Source organism: Pinus tabuliformis, chromosome 1_1, assembly GCF_031772625.1.
Source record: "Pinus tabuliformis cultivar Carrire ecotype Pingquan chromosome 1_1, CPIR1, whole genome shotgun sequence".
In the NCBI taxonomy this organism is placed as follows: domain Eukaryota; kingdom Viridiplantae; phylum Streptophyta; class Pinopsida; order Pinales; family Pinaceae; genus Pinus; species Pinus tabuliformis.
Window position 1 is genome coordinate 221,024,374 of NC_142297.1, and position 27,249 is coordinate 221,051,622.

The 27,249-nt window shown below is 41.5% G+C and overlaps 1 protein-coding gene across 5 annotated transcripts in view; it reads right to left on the reverse strand.

Moving 5' to 3' along the window:
* The window catches only part of LOC149212335 (pre-mRNA-splicing factor ATP-dependent RNA helicase DEAH1-like), a 425,880-nt gene that overhangs the window by 77,334 nt on the left and 321,297 nt on the right, over positions 1–27,249 (reverse strand). For 4 of the 5 annotated variants that reach the window (XR_016250762.1, XR_016250761.1, XM_089391821.1 and 1 more), the window contains exon 22: positions 5,074–6,114. Coding sequence is in view for 3 of the 5 variants with exons in the window: in XM_089391821.1 (XP_089247947.1) it covers positions 5,074–6,114 (1,041 nt within the window). In the remaining 2 variants the exon portion in view is untranslated. The remainder of the gene's footprint in view (positions 1–5,073; positions 6,115–27,249) is intronic. The other variant, XM_089391822.1, reaches the window with a different exon arrangement.

Here is a 27,249-nt window from a genome sequence, read left to right on the forward strand (position 1 = left end):
CTCGGTAATTTTCACAAGCTCTACAGGCCTTTTCCAAAAATAAGTGTCTAACACTTTCATTTTGGTGTCTTTTCCATCTGGTCTACGAGCCCACCGAGATTCAGACCATTCTTCAGAGGAAAGCATTTTCTGCAAGTTTTTATGTTGACCATTGAGACATTGCAACGTGAGGAAGTGAGTTGCAAATCTCGTAATTGCAGGCCTAACAAGCTCTTTGCCTCCAGTGTGTTTCCTCATTAGGTTCAATACCCATGAATGGTTGTAAATGTATTTTGTAATGCACTTGGCATGCTCTACAGTGTTTTTTACCCACTCCACTTTGCCTATATCCTCAAGCATGAGGTCTATGCAATGTGCAGCACATGGAGTCCAAAATATGGTCTTATATTTGGCCTCAACCATCTTTCCAGCAAGAACATAGTTTGAGGCATTATCAGTGATGACCTGCACAACATGATGCTCCCCAACTTCCTGAATAACGTTATCTAAAAGCTCAAATAGAAGGATTGCATCCTTTACCTTATCAGATGCATCAACTGATTTCAAAAACATGGTTCCTTGAGGGCAAGAAACAAGGAAATTAATGATAGTGCGGTTCTTTCCATCGGACCATCCATCTGACATAATGGAACAACCTGTTTTGAGCCATGACTCTTTAAAATCAACCAAATACTCACCAATGGAAGATATCTCTTTTTGCAAAAGAGCTCCCCTCAAGTCATGCATACTAGGGCCTTTGAAGCCCTTTCCTGCAGCTATAACAGAGTCCCACATAGCTTGGTAATAAGGTGAGCGAGCAGCATTAAATGGGATATCTGAATCATACCACCATCTAGCAATGTATTGGTGAGAAGTTTCTTTGCATTGTCTTTTCCAATGTTGATCCAAAGTGGGTTGAGAACTTGGCTGGGAGGAAGTGGGATTAGATTTAGAAGAGGCAATGTTGGCAGAAGATGAGAAATAACTTTGGATGTTTGTTCTCTTTGTTCCTTTCGATGGTTGGCCAAGTTCAACAGAAGGATGAACATAGTGAAAGGGGTCATTGGTGGAAGGGATAGAAGTGGAGTTTTGAATCTCATAATCATCATACCCACTCTCTTTCATAGCTTCTAATAATTCCCTCTTCCTTGCAATGTCATCTTGGATGGCCTTCTCCCTAGCCTTATCCTCATAAAAATTTTCAAGCTTGGAAATGTATTCTGGCCTAATAGGACCTAACAGTGCATTTGGTGCATCACATGGCTTTACTTGGCCTCTTATCCCAGCCAAGTGTTGTTTCAACCTAAGAATACCCCCACCTCCAATAGATTTATGGCATAATTTGCATATCATTTTTCCATCAATTAAATCACAATGAGCCCATGCACTGTCCTTTCCTTTTGGAGCCATGTTTGCTTGAAATAATAACAATTTGCAAAGAAATCTGCCATTTAAAAAAAAAATTGCAGCTAAGCAAAATGGAAAACCAAAGATAAATGTAGGAAAACAAATGCACATGCAAGGCTCAAGCTACAAAATTTGATAGCATAGAGCTAGAGAGTTTATAGCATACATGATAGATCATAGAAGTGAGAAGTTTATAAGTACAACACATTAAAAAAAAAATCATGGACAGCAGACTCAAATGAGGAATTATCAAGTGCAAATCCTTACCTGGAAATGCAAACTAGCTCCCTTAGCCTCCTCTTGAAGATGGCAACTCCACTGACAGCTACACACTATCTCCAAAATAGCTCCAACTCCAACTCCAAGATGACTACTTCAGCAAAAACTCCACACTCTCCAAGCTCACAAACAAACTCACAAACACTCACAAACACTCCAAATCAGTTGTGTGAGACAAATGAGAGTGAGAGGGGTCTCTTATAGCTTGGAGAGGGTGTTTTTGGAGGGAAAATACCTTTACCTCCCCCCCAAAACCCCTAAACCACAAACCAAATCCGCATTTTTCCAAGATTCGGTGGGCATGCCATAAACCGGCCGGTTTAGGACAGAACCGGCCGGTTTGATACAAACTTTCCACCGGTTAGGGCCCAAAAACGGAGAAATGAAGGGTCTGACCGGGTTTTTTGGCCGGTTCGGACCGGCCAGCTAGCTAACCAGCCGGTTTGACCGGTTACCGGTTTTTCAAAACGGTTTTAAAAACATTGTGGGTGATGTAGTGGCTACCCAAGGCTGAGTGTAGTAGAGGATTGAGTGCAGCAAAAGATTGGTGGTTCTGGCAGCGTTGAGAAGGTAGCGCGAGGTGTGTGTGTGGTCAGCGACGACGTCTGTTGAGTTGTGGTTCGGCTCGAGGATCTGGGCGAAGACAAAAAATATCAAACAACAGCTAATGTAATTTCAAATTTTATTTTTATTTTTCTTATGGTTTTTCTTCAAGGTTGATTGTGGAAGTTCGTGGGTTCCCGGTGACTGTGTGATGCTGGCAGTGCTGCGATTTTTTAATAATCCTCATATATATTTTGACTTTTTATATATATATATATATATATTTCCTTTTTTTTTATATTTTTCTAATACTTTTTTTTAATCTAAATACTCCTTTTTATTTTTTTATTGTATAAATATATATTGTTTTATTTATTTTTTCTCCTATAGGCTTTTTTTTATTATCCTTTATCTTATTATTATTATTTTAAATATTTTTTTTTACTCCCTTTCTTCTTCTTATTTTTTTAAATGGTCGAAGGCCTAATGGGTAAATCAGAGAACCTCCAACAAATGTGTAGCGAAACACTTCAACTGCACGACAACAAGTTTGACGAAGTGTTGATAGCCAAAGGTCAGAATCTGCCAACATGGCTCTGATACCAATGGAATGAACACAGTTCGTACTCTGCAATAATCATCAGAATTTCTTTTAAGTCAAAGACATCCATTGTAGGACAAGTATTTATATATTAGAATATTTGAATACAAGTGAGATGATGACAAATGAGGGTGAGGGCCTGCTTATATACCTAGCCAGATACCTTTTCACCAATGGTCATATTCTTAGGAACATACCTCTTCATTAACTAGTTACTAGTTAATAAATCATTATTTATTATTATTATTGTTTGCATTATTTGTATTATTTTATATATATTTTACTCATTATGATTATTTCTATTATTTATATATATATTATATTCATAACATTGGCTGAAGTATTCAGCTCAATAAGACAACTACCCCACTATTAGGCTAGCCATATCAATTGCAAGGTAGCCAAATAAAATATGTAGCTCAAAGGTCAAGAAACAATGCTCCTGAAGGTGCTTCTAACATATTAAAGACTGATGGCATTGAAATCACCAAGACTAGAATTTGCCAGCAAGCAAGTTAGCAATGGTTCATAACTAAATGGCTATGCCCCTCAGTAAATTATGTTGTTTCTTCATAACTGATCCCCCTCGCCCCCACCCCATTCTTGACTGGAAAGTGTACAATACTCCCTACAACATCTCCCTTACAAAGTTCAAACAAGCTTACTTTCACTATGAGCTACAACCGATAGGTATCTGCTCCATCAAAGTTACCCAGGACTTGTAGCTAACCTCATTTGCATGGAAGACCGTGTTGGCACAGGGAGCAAGCCCACTGGGTTTTTGAACCCATGTAATCATTGTTGCAAGTGATCCAAACTTATGGTACATGCTTCACCTCAGATGCTTTGTTTCTTGACAAATCACCCTATATTTTCATATTTATGATGATGAAAAGGAACCCTGTGCAATCTACTAGCACCAATTTTGTCATTAAAATATTTGACTGCTTGGCTTTTATTATTTTATTTATGATGATTATGTGGAACTCTGTGCAACCTAATAGCGCCAATTTTATCAATAAATTATTTAAGCAGCACATTTTGTTAGAGACTACATCAAGATTGGATGACAACCATGACAGATACTGGCCTGCCTCTAGGGGCCTCTTTTCTTGAAAAGCAGGAACATAATTATTGCACTTTTTGACATTAATGTAAGCGATTTCCAAATTTGAAAGAAGAAGAAAAGCACAAAAAAGCACACAACTAGTGTGCAAATATGAAATCTATGGATGATACAAAACAAAATGAAGTTTGATAGGAGTAAATGAGATCTTAAACATGATTGTTTTGTCCATTGGGCTGTGATCTAGTGGTCGAAATGGTGTGTCGCCACATAAATGACCTAAAATCAAACCCCAGAAGCCATAAAACCATGGATTATAAGTTAGACGAGTTTGACAGGATACATAAGAAGCATTAACTCAAACATTATGTGACCATTCTAATGCAGAAACAGAAGAAGTTACTAACAATATAGGAATTTTAAGCAGAAGTACAACTCAAAACTGTTCTGAGCAGACCAAATAGAAAAGGCTGAGGGCAGCACTCAGAGATAGATGGCATCCATAGGTGTGAATTTTAGCTTAATTTTAACAAAACTCTCTTTTCTCATGTGTACAGGCTACAGAATATGGAAGCTGAAATGCTTTCCAAAGAAGGTCAGCAGGTGCCAGTAGGAAGGGAAATATATGAAGAATGCAGAGATGGGTTCATAACTGTCTCTGAAGATTTTTATTCCTAAATCAGCAATCGAGCTGCTTCTCCCCGTTTTCATCTCTGGATATGTTTTTAGTCTCTATCTCTTTTGAATGTGTAAGGCTACAGTACAGCGATACTCTCAGCTCTCTTAATGTAATTTCTGAAATTTGTATGGTTCTTCCTCCTTAGAGGAAAAATGCTTCGTAGTTTTTGTTTGAAGACTAGAGCAGGTCTGAAAAGATTTTTTAATTTGAAAGCTATGATCTTTTTCGATATAGATGAAAATCTGAGTTTTGATAGGAGGCATAGAAGCCCCTACAATATTGCCCTGTAAGAGCTGCATCACATTAAAAGTGTAATTTTCATTCTACTTGAAAAAAAATGACGATTTTTTCTTTGAAGAAAAAAGATCTAAACTTTTCTACCTACATGCATATGAAAAAGAATTAAAGTAGTCGCATAGAGATTGTACTTGAACATCAAATAATAGTCTCAGTAGAGATTCTTTCCATGAGCTAGCACATATTTGTGAATAGGAAATGAAACTAAACAAATCAGCATACCTTCAGCAATGCAATATGATCTCCCACATTGCCAGCATGGAAGTTCATCCTAGCATTATCAGCATGAACTTGCTTATCCTTTGGACGATAAAATATGGCACTTCCAACTGATAGCATAGCAGAAATTGTGATGATTTCTTCTGAACATTTATATTTGTCTGATGAAACTATCATTTTGGAAAGCATTGGATCTAGTGGAAATTCTGCCATCCGCCTTCCTAATTTTGTTAACTCACCCCGGTCATTCAAGGCACCAAGAGCATAAAGCTGCTCCAATGCTCTCATTAATGTTTCTGCTGGAGGAGGATCCATGAAATCAAAATTAATAAGATCATTAATGCCCAAACTCTTGAGCATGAGTACAACATTCGATAGATTTGTTCGCTGTATTTCTGGAATTGTATTATCCTCCATTTCATTTTGATATGACCATGCAGTGTACAAACGAAAACATTTACCAGGTCCTGTTCTTCCTGCTCTGCCAGATCTCTGCAGAGCAGATGCTTTGGATATTGGAGTCACAATTAGTGACTCCATGCCTGTGCGTGGATTATATGATTTCTGCTTGCAAAATCCTGGATCAATCACAAATTTTATCCCATCAATTGTCAAAGACGTTTCTGCTATGTTTGTTGCTAGAATGACCTTACGTGCCCCTTCTGGGGTTGGCTCAAAAATTTTAGCTTGCATATCTGATGGGAGATTGGCATATATTGGGCATATAACCATCTCAGCAATTTTTGTTCCTAGACCCCTTGTCCTGTGTTTCAGAATCTCTTCTGCTGCTTCAATCTCTTCCTGACCTGTAAAAAACACAAGAACATCTCCTGCTGCCTGTGTCACGTGAATCTGTAAAACAGTAACAATTGCAGCTTCTAAGTAGTCTGCTTCAGGTGATTTTGTATAATGAATTTCAACAGGATACCTCCTCCCTGGTATCTTGAAAATTGGTGCTGCATCAAAGTAATCACTGAACTTCTCTGCATCTAATGTTGCGCTGGATATAAGTAGTTTTATGTCTGGACGAAACCGAGCAATATCCTTCACAAAATTGTCAAAATGACATAGTAATGGTTGTTAAACTAAAGAAAATAGAACCATAGCATGCAATTAAACAAAAGATCAGCATATTATTTTTCCACATTCAGGCAAATTATACTGAAAATTTCCATATTTCTTGGTTTCAACAGTCACAGGCATATGAATGCATACAAGACTGGCATAGTAAGCATCAAAGAACATCCTATGTATGCTATTTAACTAACATAAGAAAATAAAATATATACCTACTGCAATACTTGATTGCCATTTAGCAAGAAGAAAATATTTTTTCAGGTTTCCTGCCAGATAAACTTGAATTAGCACAGAATCTCCGACAGATTTATTTTTGACTCAGCAACGGGACAACTTTGATTCCTGAAGAGTATGTTGCTTGAAAATAAATAGCCAAAGCATGTCCCTAGTATACAGATGTAATAAATATAAATATATATGAATACAAATAATGGTAACGATAATAATAATCAACAGGGATGGCAGGTGTTGGTGTGGGCACTATATTTTCCCCAGAGGACAAATGGATCATTGTTTTGCTTGGAGTTTGGGGCAGGCCTCCAATAACCAAGCAGAAGCCTATGGCCTCTTGCAAGGTCTTTCTCTAGCTCAGAACAATGGGATCACAAAGCTAACACTTGTTGCTGATTCAAAAATAATTATAGGGCATCATCGGAAAGGTACTAGTCCCAGAGACCTGCATCTTAGTTCGATTTTTCTAGAATCAAGTTTCTCCTTGCCCAGATTACGGAATTTAATTGCTATCTCATCCTCTGGCATTATAATCTCATTGCAGATCAAATGGCAAACAAGGATATTAGAATGGAGTTGGGATACTCGCTTATGAACGATCAGATAAGCTTCCATCCAATTCCATTAATATACTTATGACCAGAAAAGGTTGTTTTGATGGGTCATTATGGCAGACCAAGGATGATATGGGTGACAGTTACTTTTGGGTGGCAGGTGCCTCTTATGTACATGTGCAGCTCCATGCAGCAATGCACATGGCAGCACACCTTTCAAGTTTGCAAAATATTGATGTGGTTGCTCTTGAATGTGAGTTTTAATCACTGCAGCTGGTGGGATGGTTTGGCAATTGGAGCTGCAGTGAATGTGCACTGGGGGGGGTGCAGGACTTCACTGTGTGAACTAGTCATGATGAACTTCACTGACTGTTGGATTGAGCCATTTGAAATGGATATATGGGGCACCAAACTCTGGGTGCCCAAGGTGAGATTCTGTTATCAAGATAGGTGGTGTCAATGAGATTGCTCAAGAGTGCAACGGAGATATAGGCAGCTGCATCATCATTGTTCTCCATGGGAATGAACAGGTCTGATCGCTCTCTATCCTTCTATATTTGGAATGATTTCGTCAACTAACGATATCAGCCCTGTCCTTTGTGATATGCAAGGCAGTGTAAATCGTAGCCTTCTCTGTTTGAAGATGGCAATTGAATTGTCAGGGCTGCTAGTCTGGTCTGCCTGGTCCTTTCTTTGGCAACAGAGTCTCAGAGGTCTCTTTGTTCTCCCTCTGTTTACCCTGTTGTCTGGTCAAGGTGTTTGATTTCTAGGATATTCTCCTTTGGTAATTTAACAAGTGTTCCAAGTTCTTTCTGTTGTGTGAGAATTCTTGGGAGCAGTGTCCTTAATCTAGTCCTCTGGGTCTCTAGTCCACTCTCCTCTTTGTGAATGTCAATTTGGGTCTCTTTGTTCCTGATAAAGGAGACAAATTATCATGGCCATGTATCTATTCCAAGCATAGTATTCAAAACCGGAACCGGTGACTGGACCGCTCCACCTATCAAACTGGGTTTCAAACCAGAACCGGTCAAATTGGTACTAGTCAGATCTCAATGAACCAGTTTTTTCAACAATACACGAAATAATTAGATTTTAATGCAAACTATTTTTAAGATTTAAAACCATGATTCCAAACCAATAGAGACAAAATATGCAAAGTTTGCTCATCTATATACCATGTAAAGGTGAAAATACCAAATTGCACCAAGGGCAATACATATCAACGACAAAATACATAATCAATGACGCTCTAAATGGCCCATAAAGTCCAAAAACAATGCTACAAGTTATGGAGTGAATGGCCTACTACAAGACTAAAAGTCTACATACCAGTGATCAACATAATCACTCCTCATCATGATCAAACACATCACCACTACCAAACACGAGATCATCAACAGGAGCTACATAAACATCATTTGAATAAGAGTTTGAGCATGCCTCAACCTCATCTGCAACCTCAATAGTAGCACCAAGAGCAATAAAACTAGACCTAATGGAAGCACGAGTTGGTTGAGCTGCACGACTAGTGCCTTTCACTCGTTGTTTGCCTTTGCTTGATTAGGCTACTAGTTTTGGTTCCAATGGCACCGCCAGATTTACATTGGGATCAACCCCCCTTAACTCATGTCAATATCAAAAACAGCATCAAACTCAGTTGGTTGAGTCCCCTCCACCTATTCTGATGTTGGAACAATATCGTCCAACATAATGGGATCTAGATCAGGTCTTTTGTTCATCAATTGGTTGTGCCTTAGTCGAAGGTTGTATTGTACGAAGACAAGATCAATTAACCGTTTTTGTTCCAAATGGTTTCTCTTCTTCGTGTGTATGCGCTTAAAAACAGACCAATTACAGGCTCAATAACCATGAGTAGTCGTATATGTATTTTGTGATGCAATTAGCATGCTCTATAGTGTTTTCTACCCACTCCACTTTACCTATGTCCTCAAGCATGAGATCTGTTACCGCACAAACTAGCAAGGGTTCTAGGAGGGGATACTAAAGGGAAACTACTAGGTCAAGGGGCAACAATGGACCGATAGCCCACTGTCATCTCAACTAACGCTCCCTACTCTTTACAGACTTTCACCAATGGGAGGAGGCTCGTTATGAGAGGAATCACAAGAATATGGGGATCAATGATAAGATATGGTGATTCCTAAAGCCTATTCACAAGAGAGGCTCAAATAAATGGCTTACTTGCTTAAGAAGCAAGGTGATGGGCTCTCTAAGAAGGGCCAAGAGGATACTTAAGCTTAGATTTGGAGAATTTTGCTTGACAAGAAGCTTCCTAGACATAAGAATCCTTCTAGAGAAATGGCTTCTAGGCAATCCTTGTGGCATTTGAGTTATAGAGTTGTGGGCCCACAAAGAATCCAAGTGGACCCAAACTAGGTCAAGGGTGCGGGGTTGATCATCAATGGAGGGGCTTGACTAGGTTAGGGAGGAGAATAGGATCAAAGAAGCAATCTTCTTTGAAACTCAAATGCAATGATCCAAATGAAGACACTAACCCAAAGCAACCTAGGGAGAGGAATGATCTTTGAACTAGCACTTGAGATATCCCAGGATTCCACCATCGGATTGAGCTCAAATTTGGAAGACCCCTTCAGAAAACCCCAGCACAGTAGTGGACCAATTTTCAAGATGTTTGGATGGCTACAAAAAAATTCGCTTGGACCAATTTTCAAGATGTTTGGATGGCTACAAAAAATTTCACTTGATGGCCTACGTGACCCTCCAAGGTTAGGCCTAGAATTGGAAAAAGTGAAAAAAAGAGAGATAAATTTGACCACCAAAGGGATACAAGGATCATTATCTTGTTGCTTGGGCTTAATGGAGTTAAGATGCACATAGAGCAATAACTTTTATGAGCTACGCAGACCTAATTGAACTTTGTTAGCCTCTCCAAGGACACCAACTAGATCAATAGGAATTTATACTTCAAATTTACGAAGGAGACAACGTTTCGAGGTCTTTAACCTAAGAGGTGCCTCTAGGAACATTCACCCAATCCCTCAAAGATCAATGCATGCTTTTAATCACTTATTCAAGGTCCCAGAAGAATTTCACATTAGTTTACCCATACAAGAATAACAATAAACAGTCATTTGACAAGTAAGATAACAAGAATAGCATAAAAAAATTGACTTACATGAGAGAGAGAGTATACCCATTTATCAACTTCACATTAGAAAGAGGCTCCAATGACGATAGCGAAAATCAAACATCATAGTGCATCAAGAAAGCTCCAAAAGTTCATCCCAGCAAAAAGTGTGAAATTCTCTCAAGCGATACTAATCCAATCCAAGTGATGATGAGAGGAATGAATGAGCGTCTCATCAATTTATATCCTCTAAGGAGTTTGATTTGCCTAATTAGGCCTAATCAAGCTCCAAATAATAAAATAATGTGCAACAATAACATCCCTTGGTGACAAGCCCACCATGATAGCTCAAAATAGAAAGATAAGCCTCTTAAGAGGACAAAATAGTAAACATGATGAGACGTTGGGCCTTTGAGAGTGCCTGATTGAGTCCAAAATGTGCCAGTTTGTGAGAATAAGCTCCAAACATAGTGAATGAGGGGTGGCCCCTTGATATCTAAGCAAGTCACATGTGGTGTCCCCACGTGGGTGTGGGGGAACAATGACATCCTCATGGGTCTCCAAGTGGATCTATAATGCCTGTAAACCATCTATAAGGGCTAGGATGATGTCATAAGCCCTCCCTTTTGTCTCCCGCGGTGAGACACATCCATCTAGACCCTCGAACCTCTGCTAAGTGTGTGGTACAAGTGAGAAATCGGTTGGGCATGGTGATCCAAGTGCATCATCCTCATCCAAAAGGTGGAACATGAGCAATCACTGAATGGTGGTGGGGATCCATGAAGTGCTCTCTGTTATGGTGAAGGCCCATGGTTTTCAACGCTCACCCTACAAGTGCCAATGTGGCCCTCTGGAGAGCTTGGACCTCGTATATGGAGACCAATCCCCAAATGGAGACCCATCTGCAATCCTACATAAAATCCAATGCATCCCCTTGCCCTCCAGTACAACAAATCATTAGGATAATCAAGTAAAAGAGTTTACAAATCATTGAATCAAATGGGCACTTCATGGTGGCATGCCCTTCCATAGTGGGCTTTGGCATGTACACGTGTCTCCAAGCTCAATAAGGGGTTAACCAAGGACCCTATTAGGTGGTTTCAGTGTTTAAAGGGGGTAGCATGTCCACGGCACATCCATCAAGTGGTAGGTGGCATGTGATGTGATGATGAGATGGAGTGGGGACGAAGGGAAAGGCTCCAAGCCACATGTCATGGTATAAAGGTAGCTATAATAGGGGAAGCCCACACTTGGGTATATGAGTGTAGAAGGGAACAATCGTGGTACATAAGTTACCTCAACCTTTGTTTTTCCACCCTTCTTCATATGCCTTTTGTCTTTGCTTGATTTTTCTTCATAACTGCACGGGGCTCCAGGGAATGAGAGCATAATGTGTGACATATAGCAGTAGGTACCCCCTTTTAAGGTGGGGAATTTCATTGCCCACCAGGGGTTGGTACAATCATGGGTTCCTTAATGTGGAGGGGGCTCATCTAGGACCCATAGGAACTAGGGTCATGGCCATAGATAAGGGGTAGATCTTATGTTTAGCTTCTTCCCACGTGCTAAATTTGTATGTCCTGGCCATCTTTTGCATTTTGTGGTACATTTCCTATTGAGAGTGGCCAAATTATGCTTTTTCTTTTCTTTTAGTTGCATCAACCTCCGGGTCATCATTCAAGGCCCGACCCAAAGTGTAGACAACGGGAGGGGGAGGCTAACCCTTTGTGGACTTGGTGGACACATGTGGACCTGGATGGGAAATATGATGAATGGGGTTATAATGAGTAGAGGGATTGATGTATATGGTGTCGGGGAAGCGAGACCACACAACCAAAATCAAGATTTCCCATGTAGTGCCAACCCTAAAGCGAATAGTCAATAAAGGAGATACCATGACACTAGGATACAAGGCTAACCATCAAATCGGGTAGAGGAGACAAAAGTACAGACCTAGCCTACTCTTTCCGCCGAATCCCCGCACCAATCCATGCCCAAAAGTGTCCACGAAGAGTAAACAAAATTACTCGACTATACCAATGAAAAGCCATACTTTTGGTGTCGAGAGGCCAACCTTCAAACATATGATCATCACAAATGGGCAACGGACCACATGGTCGACTTAGGTGGCGGAGATAGTGGCATATCAAGCTATCTAGTGGTTGCAAAGGGTTACTAGCTGCCAGCTAAGGACCATCTAGAGAAAAAAATTCTCTTATGGATACTACCCGCAGGTGGTGGGTAACAAGATCTATGCAATGTGCAACACATGGAGTCAAAAATATGGTCTTATATTTGGACTCCAACATCATTCCAACAAGAACATAGTTTCAGGTATTATTTGTGATGACATGCGCAACAATCTCCTCCCCCATTACCTGAATAATCTCTTACAAAAGGTTAAATAGAAGGTTTGCATCCTTTACCTTATCAGATGCATCAACTAATCTCAAACACATAGTTCCTTCAACAAAAGAAACAAGGAAATTAATGATAGTGTGGTTCCTTCCATCGCTCCATCCATCTAACATGATGGAACAACATGTATTGGCCGACGATTCCTTATACTCAATCAAATACTCATCAATGTAAAAAATATCTTTTGGCAAAAGAGTTCCCCTCAACTCATACACACTAGGGCCTTTGAATCACTTTCTTGCAGGTATAACAGAGTCCCACGTAACTTGGTAATAAGGTGAGTGAGCAACAATAAATGGGATATCTGCATCATACCACCATCTAGCAATGTATTGAAAAGCATATTATTTGCATTGTTTTTTCTACAGTGGGTTGACATTGAGTTAGACTTGGTTGGGAGGAAGTGGGATTTGATGAAATTTGGCAGCTCAGGGAGAAATTCCCTCCTTTTGGAAGCCTTCCTCACCCTTTGGAGACCCTACTAGCCCTTGGAAGAATTTAATTTACATAAGGAAAAATATTATTTTTAATGTGAAAACTACATCTACACAAGTGTACAAATCAGCCTGGGCAAGGAAATTCCACCTCATCAACCACATATAAAAATACACCTCGTGTCACATCACTAGGAAGCATCATTACACATTCACACCTTCTCTTGATTGGTTCGACTACTTCTAAAAATTGCAAGTCCAAGCTCACACGTGCAGAGAGGAGAGAGAGGAATTTGATGACTAGGTTGAATTTTTGCTTTGGGACTTTGACCAACATTGACTTTTTGGTGTTTGGACATGGTTTGACCTACTTTGACTTGGGTTTTTGGATCTGTTTGTAAGGCCAAATTGACTACTGCTTTGATCAAGATTTTTTGGGCACCTTTGACAAACGTTGACTACAATTTTGAGCTACGGTTTTCGTAGGTCACATTGACGAGAATTTTATGAGCAGATTTTTGGACTGATTTGACCAAATTTGACTAAAGGAAGGAGGCCGCATATTTTGACTGGTTAACCAAGATCTTTGAAGGTTGATTTCACCATTGACCAAGTTTGGTTAGGGTTATGTTGACTGTTGTTGACTGTGATCGAAAATTGCAAATTTGACTTTTTGACCAAATTTGTCTTTTGGGCTCATCATCTTTGATTAGATACTGGATGGTTGGTTTCGATAGTCAAATATTTGACCTTTGGCTCATTGTTGATGTACTTGAATATTCCCCCTCTGTTGAACATTTTATGACAGTCTAATAGATGAAGAATTTGGAAAGGGTTTTCTCCCTTGTGGGGTTTTTCCCTAGTTTTCTACTAGATTATTGTGTCTCTATCATTCTTGCTGTTGAAAAATGTGTAACTAGGTTCGGTCTTCATAAATATGAAATGTATTTTTTTATTCTTGTAAATTGTAAAATGAAAAGAAATTATTATTATTATTTTTGGAGCATGGGATTCATGCTCAAGGTCTTTTATTTTATAGTTCAAGCACCCATTGAGTGCTTCTAAGGTTTGTCCTAGGTCAAGAAGTCAAAAGAGTCATTGTCATAAGTTGAAGACCCCTTCAGGCACATTGTAACTTGTAAAGAAAATTATTTTTGTCTTTAAAAGTGTCAAAATACCCTTCAAGACCAAGTCGGCCTAAAATGAGGAGCCATATCCACCTTGAGGAGCCTATATAAAGGAGGAAACTTGACCTCCTTGAAGCACATTCATCTCTCACTCATTCAAGCAAAGGAAGAGGAAGAAGAAGGCAGCAAAGAAGGAAGAGGACGAAGAAGACTTGGTTTTGGGCTATTTCTCTCTCACACATGCAAAGGAAGGCTAGGGTTTTTGCAGCAGATCTAGGGTTTTCCTCTACAAGTTCGATCTTGAAGAAGGGAAGGCAAGAAGGTCAAGCGAAGGTCACAAGAAGCCATCCTCAAGCTCCAGAAGTCAGAGAAATCCAAGTGAAGGTCTAAGGAAGCCTTGGAAGGCTAAAACGAAGCTCACACGTGTGGCAGCAACAACTACAAGAGGGCCGAAAAGTGGAGGCCGAAATTCTGCAGCTGGGGGTTGAAGTTGTGCTACTAGAAGAGATTTGACTGGGTTTGACTTGTTCAAGGAAAGCACATCATCCAAAAAGGTTGGACTTGGTCTTGGAGGGTATTGGTCTTGGTCTAGAGGTCTTGGAATTTGTCAATTGAAGAATCTATAAGGAAAATAAGAGATTTGCGGGTTTTCCTCTCAATTGGAGAGGTTTTGGCCCTAGCTTGCAGCCTATATTCTGTGTTTTTGTTCTTCTTGGTTTTTGTAGTTGTTTGATGATATGCAAACACAATAATAAGTAAATGTTAAAATTGGCAACTAGGGCCAAACTCCATGTGGGTCATCTTATTAATGGAAGCTGATATTTTTCTTAGATCCCTTTCATCGAGAGGTGTAGGATTGATCTAAAGATCATTCAATTCCGATAAGTATTCATGGAGATATGAATTTATTTGTGTTATGGGACAATTCGTCAAGGTCGGCCAGCAACCAAATAAACCCCACTTGTGCTCAACGTTTTAGAATAAATAGAGGTGGCCTTCAAGTCATTTCAACACACTTGGGATCTCTTCCTCTCTACTTGTCTTTGGGTTTTAGTGGGAGGAGAGATCCTAAGGGATAACGCTGCCCTAATCTAAAGGGCAGAAGCCGGAACTGTCAGAACAGCCGAGAAATCTGACACAGAGGGCATAAGCCGGAACTGCCGAGAACTGCCAGAACAGCCGGGAACGCTGACATAGAGGACAAAAGCTGGAACTGTCGGGAATAGCCGGAACTGCCGAGAACTGCCAGAACAACCGGGAAAGCCGACGTAGAGGGCAAAAGCCGGAACTGTCGGGAACTGCCGGGAACAACCAGAATTGCCGGGAACTATCGAAACTACCGGGAAAGCTGATGCAGAGGGCAGAAGCCGAAACTGTCGGAACTACCGGGAACTGCCGGAACTGTCGGGAACTGTTAGAATAGTTGGAATTGTCGAAACTGCGGGGAACTGCCGGAACTGCCGGGAACTATCGAGAACACAATCGGAACAGTTGGAACTGTCGAAATTGCCGGGAACTGTCAGGGACTACCGGAACTGCTGGGAACTGTCGGAGCATCTATCTCCGAAGGAGAGCAGCATGCAAGGGACAGCTAACTAACATTGGGACAGTTGTATGGTACTTAACAGCAAATACACCAAGCATGCAATGTTACAGCTAGCATGCAAGGGACAGCTAGCATGCAACAGCAAGCATGCTAAGGACAACAAGCATGCTAAGGACAACAAGCAAGCAAGGGACAACAAGTAAGCAAGGTGCATCCAACACATAGGTCAATATGGCAACATGGTGCAAAGCAGTACAATGATGGGTACAGTCATGATTAATGAAGCATGATGAGATACAGCATAGTGATGATGGGTGCAGCATGGTGCAACGCGGTGAGGTGCAGCATAATGACAAAATGCAGCACAACGATAGGTGAAGAAGTCACCTTGGAGAATCAGTTGAAGTAGCATGTCTTCAACTGATCTCATGTATCATCTTCTTAGAGATGATCTCTGCTCTTATCTAGATAAGTCAAAGTGTTGACTTCTATTGTAAACGTACTATTTCTCTCTCTCTCTGCTGAACTATTGAAGAGCATATAAGAAAAATTGATCAAGTGCTTCCCCACATTGGGGTTTGTCCCTGGCTAGCGCCACATCTTGTGTCCTCTTGTCTTGGATTGTCTTCTGCAATTTATGTTTATGTTTTACCTACAGTTTACTTTAATGCTACTGTGATTGCTAATCTGGAAAAGATATTGAGCTAACTGTGAAAATTGAAATAAATTTCTCTAAGCATAGAACATACCTAAAATTAACATGGTATCAGAGCTAAGGTGAAGGCAATGCCCAAGCAAGAGTGAAAGAGCAATCACCGAAGACAGTTCGGAAAGGAAAAATTATCAATGGATTCCTCATCCCTCTTCAAATTCACCAAGGGTGAAGTTGAAGCAGAGAATATTATCAGAATGGCGCAGCAGAAGTTTTTGATGGCCTACCTAAAGATCACTTCAATGGGAAGTCCGGATTTAAGGGTGGAAGGAAAGGCAGATGCCTTGGTTGTAATAAGTTCGGCCATTATGCGAAGGAGTGTCTAAGGTAGGGACACATCACTTGATGATGATAACAATCATTCCAGGGACATCTTCAATGATCAGAGGAATGACAGGTAATGCAGGTCATCAAGGAAACGACCGACTCTTCAGAGAAAGCAAGGAACCCTAGGTATGAAGAATCAAATGTTGTTTCTAATAAGATAAAGAAGTGTTATCTTGTATTGGCCCTCTCCTTCAGATTCTTTGGGAATCTGGCTTATTGATCGTAGTGCTTCAAGGCACCTCATCGGATAGAAGGGTGCTCTCTCGAATTTGGTAGAGACGGAAACAACCGTGGGATTATACTTGGAGTCGATGCCACCTATCCCGGAAAGGGTGTAGGGAATGTTACCCCTCAATTGAATGAGGGTAACTCTATTCATTTACAAGAATCTCTTTTATGTACCTAATCGCAAGAAGAACTTGGTGTCCATCTCGGAAATGGAAGTCAAAGGTTTCAGGGTGGCATTCATCAATGGAAAGGTACGTGTTAAAAAATAGAATTTGCAATTGGGGATCATGTCAATTGACATATCGCATCTATAACACCGGAGGTCTACCTATGGGGCCCTACCTGATGTGAGTCAGATGGTGATAGGGATGCCTGAATTCAAGAAGAGCATGAAGGTACATGTCTGAGATGTACCGAAGGAAAATCTTATAAGGGGACCATTCCCCTCATGCAGCAGGTCCACAGGTTTGGAACAACCCGAGGAGTTTGAGATTCATGATCGGGAATCTCATGTATACAGGTGGAAGAAATCCCTTTATGGCTTGAAGCAAAACACCCCGGGCATAGTATGAGAGGATTGATAGCTGTCTGATGAAGCTGAGATTCACTAGGAATGAAACCGATCCAAACCACTACGCAAAGGTTGTGGATGATAGACCTCTCATACCGGTACCTTATAAGGACGACCTATTTCTGACAGGTGTAGACCCTCTCATTTGCAGAAGTAAGAGGGAGTTGGATTCCGGATGTGGAATGATAAACTGCAAGCATGTGACTACCTCGACGATCTTAACTTTCAGAAGTTATATGGTAGTGATGTCGGACCAGATTTGGGAAATGCCTCTGAGTTTCATAAACTCATTCGCGTTGATGTTCTTGGTGAACTTCCGTCCAGACATATGTTTTGCAGTTAGCATGATGAGCTCATATTTGGTTGAGCCTCACTGGATTGGTACCAAGAATCTTCTGAGATATCTTCGGGGCACAATCTCTCGTGGATTGAGATACACTGCCGGAAATATGAAACTGCATGATTATTCGAGTGTTGACTGGGCAGGCAGTGCGGAGGATCACTAGAGCACTTCTCAGTGCTAGTTTTCTTTGGATTTTGCTTCGATATCATGGATGAGCAGGAAGCAGAAGTCGGTTGCTATAAGCACCGTCGAGACCGAATACATTGCTACGAGTATGATCTAGTGTGAAGCTGCATGGTTGCAGAAGCTCTTAAGTGAGCTGTTTGTACACATGATGAATACCACTGTGATTCTCTGTGACAACCAGAGGGGGGATTCGATTATTGAGGAATCCTGTATTCGATGAGCTGGATAGACATCAGATACTACCTTATCTGGGATATGGTAAGTCAATGAACGAGGAGGCTCCATCACATTGAGACTAATGTACAGGTCGCAGACATTTTGTCAAAGCCCCGGGGAAAGGTCAAATCTGTGACTTTCCCGAACGACTTGGAGTCAATGAGAAACCTTCTTATAAGGGTCCTGCATGTTGCATGCATTGAGCTCTGGGAGATCTGGTGGGGCTTGGGGTACTTAATGGAGCAACATATGACCACAGGGCGACTCACCCTCCCCTGGTGGTGCGCTATGTACAGGATGACAGGTTCAACCTTCCCCTGTGATACCCTGTGGCAACTGTGGAACAGGATGATTAGTTCTCCTGTGGGTCGGGATGATTAGTTCTCCCGTGGCAACTGTGGAACAGGATGATTAGTTCTCTTGTGGGTCGGGATGATTAGTTCTCCCGTGGCAACTATGAAAAAGGATGATTAGTTCTCATGTGGGTCAGGATGATTAGTTCTCCCGTGGCAACTGTGAAACAGTTGGAACAGCTGAAACAGCCGGGAACAGCGGGAATAGTTGGCACTGCTGAGAACTACCGGAACTGCCGGGAACTGCCGGAACTACCAGAACAGCGAGGAACTGTCGGAACTGCCGGGAACTGTCGGGAACTGCCAGGACTACCGTAACTGTCGGGAATTGTCGGAACTGTCGGAACTGCTGAGAACTGTCGAAACAATCGGAACAACCGGAACAACCGAAACTGCCGAAATTGTCGGGAACTGCCAGGAACTACCGGAACTATCGGGAACTGCGAGAGCATCTATCTCCAAAGGAGAGAAGCATGCAAGGGACGACTAACTAACATTGGGACAGTTGTATGGTACTTAGCAGCAAATACACCAAGCATGCAATGTTACAGCTAGCATGCAACAGCAAGCATGCTAAGGACAACAAGCATGCTAGGGACAACAAGCAAGCAAGGGACAACAAGCAAGCAAGGTGCAGCCAACACATAGGTCAGTATGGCAACATGGTGCAAAGCAGTACAGTGATGGGTACAGTCATAATTAATGAAGCGTGATGAGATACAGCATAGTGATGATGGGTGCAGCATGGTGCAGCGCAGTGAGGTGCAGCATGGTGCAGCGCAGTGAGGTGCAGCATGATGACGAAATGCAGCACAACGATAGGTGGAGTCACCTTGGAAAATCAGTTGAAGCAGCATGGCTTCAACTGATCTCATGTATCATCTTCTTAGAGATGATCTATGCTCTTATCTAGATAAGTCAAAGTGTTGACTTCTGTTGTAAATGTACTCTCTCTCTCTCTCTGTTGAACTATTGAAGAACATATAAGAAGAATTGATCAAGTGTTTCCCCACATTGGGTTTTGTCCCTGGCTAGCGCCACATCTTGTGTCCTCTTTTCTTGGCTTGTCTTCTGCGATTTATGTTTATGTTCTATCTACAGTTTACTTTAATGCTGATGTGATTGCTAATCTGGAAAAGATATTGAGCTAACTGTGAAAATTGAAATAAATTTCTCTAAGCATAGAACATACCTAAAATTAACAGTAAAGAACTTAATAAATAAGAAAAATTTAAAATACATTGTTGGAATTTCTAAGTCTAACTGTTAGAAACCCTTCATGTACTTTTCTGATTTATTTCTACCTACTTGTTCTGATTAATTAACAAGTTATTTACCATGTAAATACTGAAAATAAATACAAGTACATGCTCAACACATTACAGCTCATCAACTAAAGGAAACAAAACAAGCACACAAGTGACATCGTTGCTTTTGGACCAATGTCCCCGGAAAAACCCAATGCGGGAAAACCGGTGTAGCTATCTGAGGATTTTATTATTATGCAGTTTCTGAATACAATCTGGGTGCCAAAATTGGCTCACCCAAAAGAGAATAATCTTGGCAGTAGTACCTCTCTACTCGGAAGCAGATATTCCAACTGAAACCCTGAATAAACACTACGACAGTTCCCAGCTCCAATCTGACCCAGGAAAACCCCAGCGTCAACCTCTCGGGACTGCGTCAGCCCTTTCTGGCCCAGCATTTGCCCAGCGTCACTCTGGCTTGGCCTACGTCAGCCTCTGGAGGCACTGCGTAGCTCCTAGCTGCCTTTGCGTGGGCCCTAGCTGGCTCTATGTGGCCTCTAGCTGGCTCTGCGTCCCTCTCTCCCAGCTTCTGCATTGATCCTCCCGGTACTATCTCTCTGCCTCTCTGCTTTTGTATTCACTGCCCCTCGTTGTTGATCACTGATTCTATCTCTCTTAGCAAACCCCACTCTAGAGAATAGAATGACTGATCACTCTGGTGTGTTCTCCAAGTGACCCTCAAGCCTCCTCTTATACTTTTCTCATTGACAAATCAATGACCGAGAAAATTTGAGCTGGCTTGATCCATGACTTTTGGACCATTCTAACACAGTTTTATATTAATTCACATTAATATTTTATTTTCCCTAAGTTTAGACTTAGGGACTCCATTAAAAATATTAATTATTTTAATATCTCCCAAACTGTTTAGAATATGCCCAAACCCTTTCTGGGTATTGGAGATCTCATGTGCCTTAGCCTCTCCACCAATTTTCGTGGCTAGAGCACATCTGATGCTACCCCAAATCAACACTCCCTCTTAGCGAGGACTGTGCTCTAGCAATACTCCTCATTGAGTATCACCCTGATCATCCGACATCGGTCCCTGTGTTGATGCTAGGCCTACTACCCATCATCTGCACTGTTGCATCTTGTACTGCTACCCATGGCCCTACCACTGCCATTGCTACATCCGTACTACAACTCCCTCTGCATCTGTGTTGCTGCCCATGGCCCTGCCACTGCCACTGTTGCATCTGCACTGCAACCCCTCTCATCATGCTGCATCGTGTTGCCCATAGCACTACCACTGCTAACTGTTGCACTGCAACTTAGTTACTGAGAAGTAAGTCATTGATCTCCCAACTCTGACATCTCTGTCAAACTAGAGACACTCCCGATGCTGAAGCTCCCTCTGCCGCTAACAAGTGCTCCCTCTACTAACCTCTGCGTTGTTGTACAACTCCCTACATCTCACACCGTTGCACACATCTTTGTGCCATCCTGCAATGGTGCAACACTCACGTGCTTCTCGCACTACTCCCTCACGTTGTCCTGGGAATCCTGCACTGTAGCTCCCTCTGTCGCTCCATCCGCATCCATCTCTACTGACATCCACTAGTACTGCTACTCCTCTTCGGGGCTCCCGTAGCAAGGTCTAATCCAAGAGGATGGGTACCTCGAGGATCCTGCCCCTCATCGCCTGTAGTCCATCTAACTACAGCTCGATGTCTCCCCACTTTCGCTCAAGTGTTGTGTGTGTACTCATGGCATAGTAATCGTCTATCTCCACTTCCTTCTTTGCCTTTGCTCGCGCAGTCTTGGTCTCAGAGGCCTCTCCCTTGCTCTTCTTCCTTGGACACTAGGTCGCATAATGACCCAACTCCCCACAGTGGAAGCATTTGACCTTAGAGAGGTCCTTCTTTCGTTTCTCCTGCTTTCCCTCAGATGCTAGGGCAGCATCCACCTCCTCCTCCTTCTTGATTCTGATCCCCTTGTCGCTGCTTCCCGCCTTGCTCAGCCTTCTGATCTCTTCTTGGCGAAGAGCAGCCCACATTTCCTCCCAATTTGGAAGGGTTGCCCTGCCCAGTATGCTCTGGACAAACACCTCCCAATCTTCTAAGACTACGTTCAGGGCTGTTCTCACCATCAATTCTTTGATCCAGCGTGGCCCCTATGGAAGTCAGTTGATCTCGGATCTCCTTCAATCGACTGAGGAAGATGTCGATCGGTTCTCCCTTCTGCATCTGGTATGACCACAACTGATTCTCAAGTAGCATCCTTCTCTGCACAGAAGTATGCTGGTACAATTTCTTTAAGGCCTCCCACATCTCATTTGTCGTGTCCTTTTTGGCAATATGTGGTACTACATGAACATTGACCCCGTTAAGGATGATGCTCTTGGCCCTCGCCATTGCCTCCTCGTACTTTTCATTCTCAGCTGGGTCAACTGTGATCGCTATCATCCTCAAGGCGAAGTGTTTGACACAATTCCTATCTACAACAGATAATATTATGGCCTTCCAGACTACGAAGTTTGAGGCTCCCTCTAGTCTATCCTGGTCTCTTACCCCGTTCACTTCCATCTCGTTGCTCCTCTACTTCCCTTTTGGAAGTTCTCAGTTTGACTCCCTCTAAGCCTCGATTTCCCTCCTCGAAACCCTTCTGCCAATGTCGAGATGCCCCCACTTCGATCCTTAGTGCAGTTGCACCACTGATCCGGATTTCTTGGCTAGAAATCCTCGGCAGCAACTCCCTCCTCCTTCGCCTTGCCCTGTTAAGTACTGTTCTGACTACAGTACCCCACCAACTCCACTTTGCAACTTACCCATAACCTCCTAAACCCCAACAAACTAAAGGTTAGAGCTTCTAGGCTCTGCGCAATCCCGACACCAGCAAAATTCACACCTCTTGGCCACGGGCGTCAATCCTTCTTGACTGAGAAAGATGACCGGGCACTGCGTAGGTCGAGTCTACTCCCCTCTGCCACTACGTTGATCCTCTTCTCGGCTCAAACTTGATGATGCAGGCACTGCATCACCCCTTCCTTGCTGCTTCTCTGCTAAGAACAGCTTCTGTCACTCAGGGCAGCTGTTTTCTGTTGTTGCTGCTCTGCTCAACTGATGTCCTCAGTTTTCCTGTGATCTGCAACCACGCTCTGATACCATTTTGGAATTTCTAAGTCTAGCTATTAGAAACCCTTCATGTACTTTACTGATTTATTCCTACCTACTTGTTCTATTAATTAACAAGTTATTTACCATGCAAATACTGGAAATACTGGAAATAAATATAAGTACATGCTCAACACATTACAAATCATCAACTGAAGGAAACAGAAACAAGCACACAAGTGACACCATTGTTTTTGGACTAATGTCCCCGGAAAAACCCAATGCGGGAAAACTGATGCAGCTATCTGAGGGTTTGATTTATTAAGCAGTTTCAGAATACAATATGGGTGCCAAATCTGGCTCACCCAATAGAGAAAAATCTTGGCAGTAGCACCTCTCTACTCGAAAGCAGACATTCCAGCTGAAACCCCAGATAATCACTCCAGCAACTTCACAGCTCCAATCTGCCCCACGAAACCCCAGAGTCAGCCTCTAGGGACAACGTCAGCGCTTTCTGGCGCAGCGTTATCCCAGCGTCACTATGGCTTGGCCTACGTCAACCTCTGGAGGCACTGCGTCACTCACGCTGGCCCTCTGCGTCACTCACGCTGGCCCTCTAAGGCATTGCGCAGCTCCTGGCTGCCTCTGCGTGAGCCCTGGCTAGCTCTGCGTGAACCCTTGGCTGGTTTTGCATCCCTCTCCAGCGACTACACTGATCCTCTCGGTGCTATCTCTACCTCTCTGCTTCTATATTCACTACCCCTCAGCTGCAGCTCTGATCACTCTCTCAACTTTCTCAGCAAACCCAGCCCCAAAACGTCAAAATCTTGATCTCTTGGTGTGTTCTCCAAGTGACCGTCAAGCCTCCTCTTATACTTTTCTCGTTGGCAAATCAACGACCAAGATTAAGTCCCTAATCAACGGCTAAGATTAGATCTAGCTTGATCCATGACTTTTGGACCATTGTAACACAGTTTTATATTAATTCACATTAATATTTTATTTTCCCTAAGTTTAGACTTAGGGACTCCATTAAAAATATTAATTATTTTAATGTTTCCCAAATTGTTTAGAATCTGCCCAAACCCTTTCTGGGTATTGGAGATCTCATGTACCTTAGCCTCTCCACCAATTTTCGTGGCTAGAACACATCTGATGCTACCCCAAATCAACATACATCACAAGTAGTTATCAAGGAAAGAGAAATCACTAATCATTGCCCTATAGATTTCTCAACATGGTATCAGAGCTAAGGTTGGGTAAGGGCATTATAAAGATCTCTACTACATTAAAGAAGTTCCTCAAGAAATGTTCAAACGTAGCAAGCCATGTCAAGAAGGTTATCAAGGAAGCATGGAATCTTCTATTTACTCCAAAGAAGGAAGTGACCAAGACAAAGGATAAAGGACTCTTCTCGGCACTCACTGACACATTTCAAGATGAGAACATTTGGGTGATCGTTAGTGGTGCATTAATACACATGACTACTCATCACAAGCAACTAAAGAGGTTATCAAAAGGAAAATCTTCTTACTCCGTAGAACTTGGAGATAATAAGAGCTATCCTGTGAGAGGAATTGGATCAACCTCAATAGAGCTGGAGAATGTAGTCAATATTCATCTCAACAACATCCTATTTGTTCCAGGTTTGCATAAGATAAAGGTGATAGAATGGCTTTCATTGAGGGAAAAATTGTAGTATGGAGTAAGAACTTAAGCATAGAAAATGCTAGAGTAATTGGCATTCGTGAAGGAAGACTTTACAGGTTGATATCTCCTCTTGCTCAAGCTTTGGTTAACATTGAAATCAGCCATGTGAACTTTGGCATAAAAGATTTGGACATCAACATTTCAAAATCCTTCCAACTCTAAGTTCAATAGTAGATGGAATCTTTGAACTAAAAGAAGATCACGAAGGAGTATGCAAAGGATGTGCATTGGGTAAGAACACCACGAGACCATTTGGAAGCAGTGCTTCACGGTTAAAATAAATATTGGATCTTATTCATTCTAATGTTTGTGGTCCTATGACTCCTACATCACTTGGACGTCATCTATATTATGTCACATTTATAAATGATCATTCAAGGAAGACTTGTGTTTACTTAATGAAATCCAAGGATGAAGTATTTACGAAATTTCAAGAATTCAAAGATGAAGTAGAGAAGCTTACAAAAAGAAGAATCAAGATATTAAGATCCGATAATGCAGGAGAATATACATCCAAGGAAATCATAGTTTTTTGTAAGGAGTCTGGGATTAAGAGGGAGTTGATAATCCCATATAATCTCGAACAAAATGGAGTTGCAGAACGAAAGAATCAATCCATTGAAGAAAGTGTAAAAGCAATGTTACATGATCAAGACTTACCGAAATTTCTATGGAGTGAAGCTACAAAGGAAGTGTATACATACGAAATTGAAGTCCCCACAGCTCTCTATATAACAAGACTCCCGAAGAGGTGTTCACTAGGAAGAAACCAACCGTCGATCATCTTTGAATTTTTGGTTGTCCTATCTATATACATATACCTATGGACAAAAGAAAGAAGTTGGATTCGTCTAACATAAAAGGAACCTTTGTGGGCTACAATAACACTTCTAAGGCCTGTAGGATCTACATAAAGGAAGCACATTGAATAGAAGTCAGTCGAGATGTGATATTTGACGAAAGTATTGAATTCAAGAAATCAAAGGATCTCCCTATGGGCTCTGATGATGAAAAGCTTCCGGTATTCGAAGAAGAAGTTACTAGGGGAGAAGAAGAATCAAACCATGAAGATGAAAGTCCCTGTGAACTAATACAACCTATGGTAATTCTCGAAACCAGAAAAATACCTAATTGGTTGAAGTCTACACTTCTAGATGCAAAAGGTCATGGAGCAACTCAAGGTACATTCAAGGAAAGCAAAAAGGCCAAACGATATTCTAGATATGCAGCCTACATGACAAAACTAATTGAAGCAAAGCTATCCACTTTTGAAGAAGTTGTCAATCACCAAGAATGGAAGGATGCCATGAATGAAGAATATCAATCTATAATGAAGAATGGAGTCTAGGAGATCGTACGTAGGCCTGAAGACAAATCTGTGGTAACTTCCAAATGGATCTACAAGATCAAAAGTGCAACAAATGCAAGTATTGACAAGTATAAGGCAAGATTTGTGGCTAGGGGCTTCTCTCAACAGGGAGGCATCAACTATGAAGAGACATTTGCTCCGACAGCAAGGTATACAACTATACGTTCATTGGTCTCTTTGGCAGCATAAATGGGATGGAACATCCACCAAATGAATGTCAAGACTACATTCCTGAATGGCATAATTGATGAGGAAGTCTATATAGAACAACCCTTGGGATTTGAAAAAGATAGAAAGGCATATGTTTGCAGATTGAAGAAGGCATTATATGGCCTCAAGTAAGCACCAAGGGCATGGTATGCTAGAATGGATGCATACCTTCAGAGATTAGGTTTCACCAAGAGTTTTGTTGATCCAAACTTTATATTAAGGTTGTGAAGGGAAAGTCAGTGATAATTCTTCTGTATGTGGATGATCTTCTATTGACAGGTGTGGAAGGTCGAATTGAAGAATGTAAGAAGCATCTAGTAGCAGAATTTGACATGAAGGATCTAGAGCTTATGCACTACTATTTGGGATTGGAAGTCTCGCAAGGACCTGATGAAATCTATCTAGGTCAAGGAAAGTATGTGATCAAGATGTTGAAGAGGTTTGACATGATGGATTGCAAACCAATGACAACCCCAATGATCACAAACTTGAAAAGACTAAGGAGTTTTGAATCAAGCCTTGTGGATCCTTCCAGGTATAGGCAATTGATTGGCTCACTGATGTACTTGGTGAATACTCGACCATACATGTTTTGTAGTAAATATTATCAGTCAGTTCCAAGTGGAGCCAAAGCATGATCATTGGATAGCAATGAAACACATACTGAGATATCTGCAAGGAACAATCCACTATTGCTTAAAATATGATAGGAGAATTGGTGTCCACTTGATTGGACATACAGATTTTGATTAGGGAGGCAGTGAGCAAGATGGAAGAAGCATTACAGGAGGATGTTTTAGTTTGGGATCCTCCATCATCTCATGGATGAGCAAAAAGCAAGATACGGTTGCTTTGAGTAGTGTTGAGGCTGAGTACATTGTAGCTTGTGAAGTAAGCAGAGAAGTTGTCTAGTTAAGGAAGTTGCTATCGGACCTATTTGAAGGACCAATGGACCCTACAATGATACATTGTGATAACACCAGTTGTATACGATTGTCTGAAGACCCAGTATTTCATGGAAAGACAAAGCATATCAACAACAAGTATCACTACATTCAGAAGCTAGTACAAGATGGTGTGTTGCAGCTACAGTATATC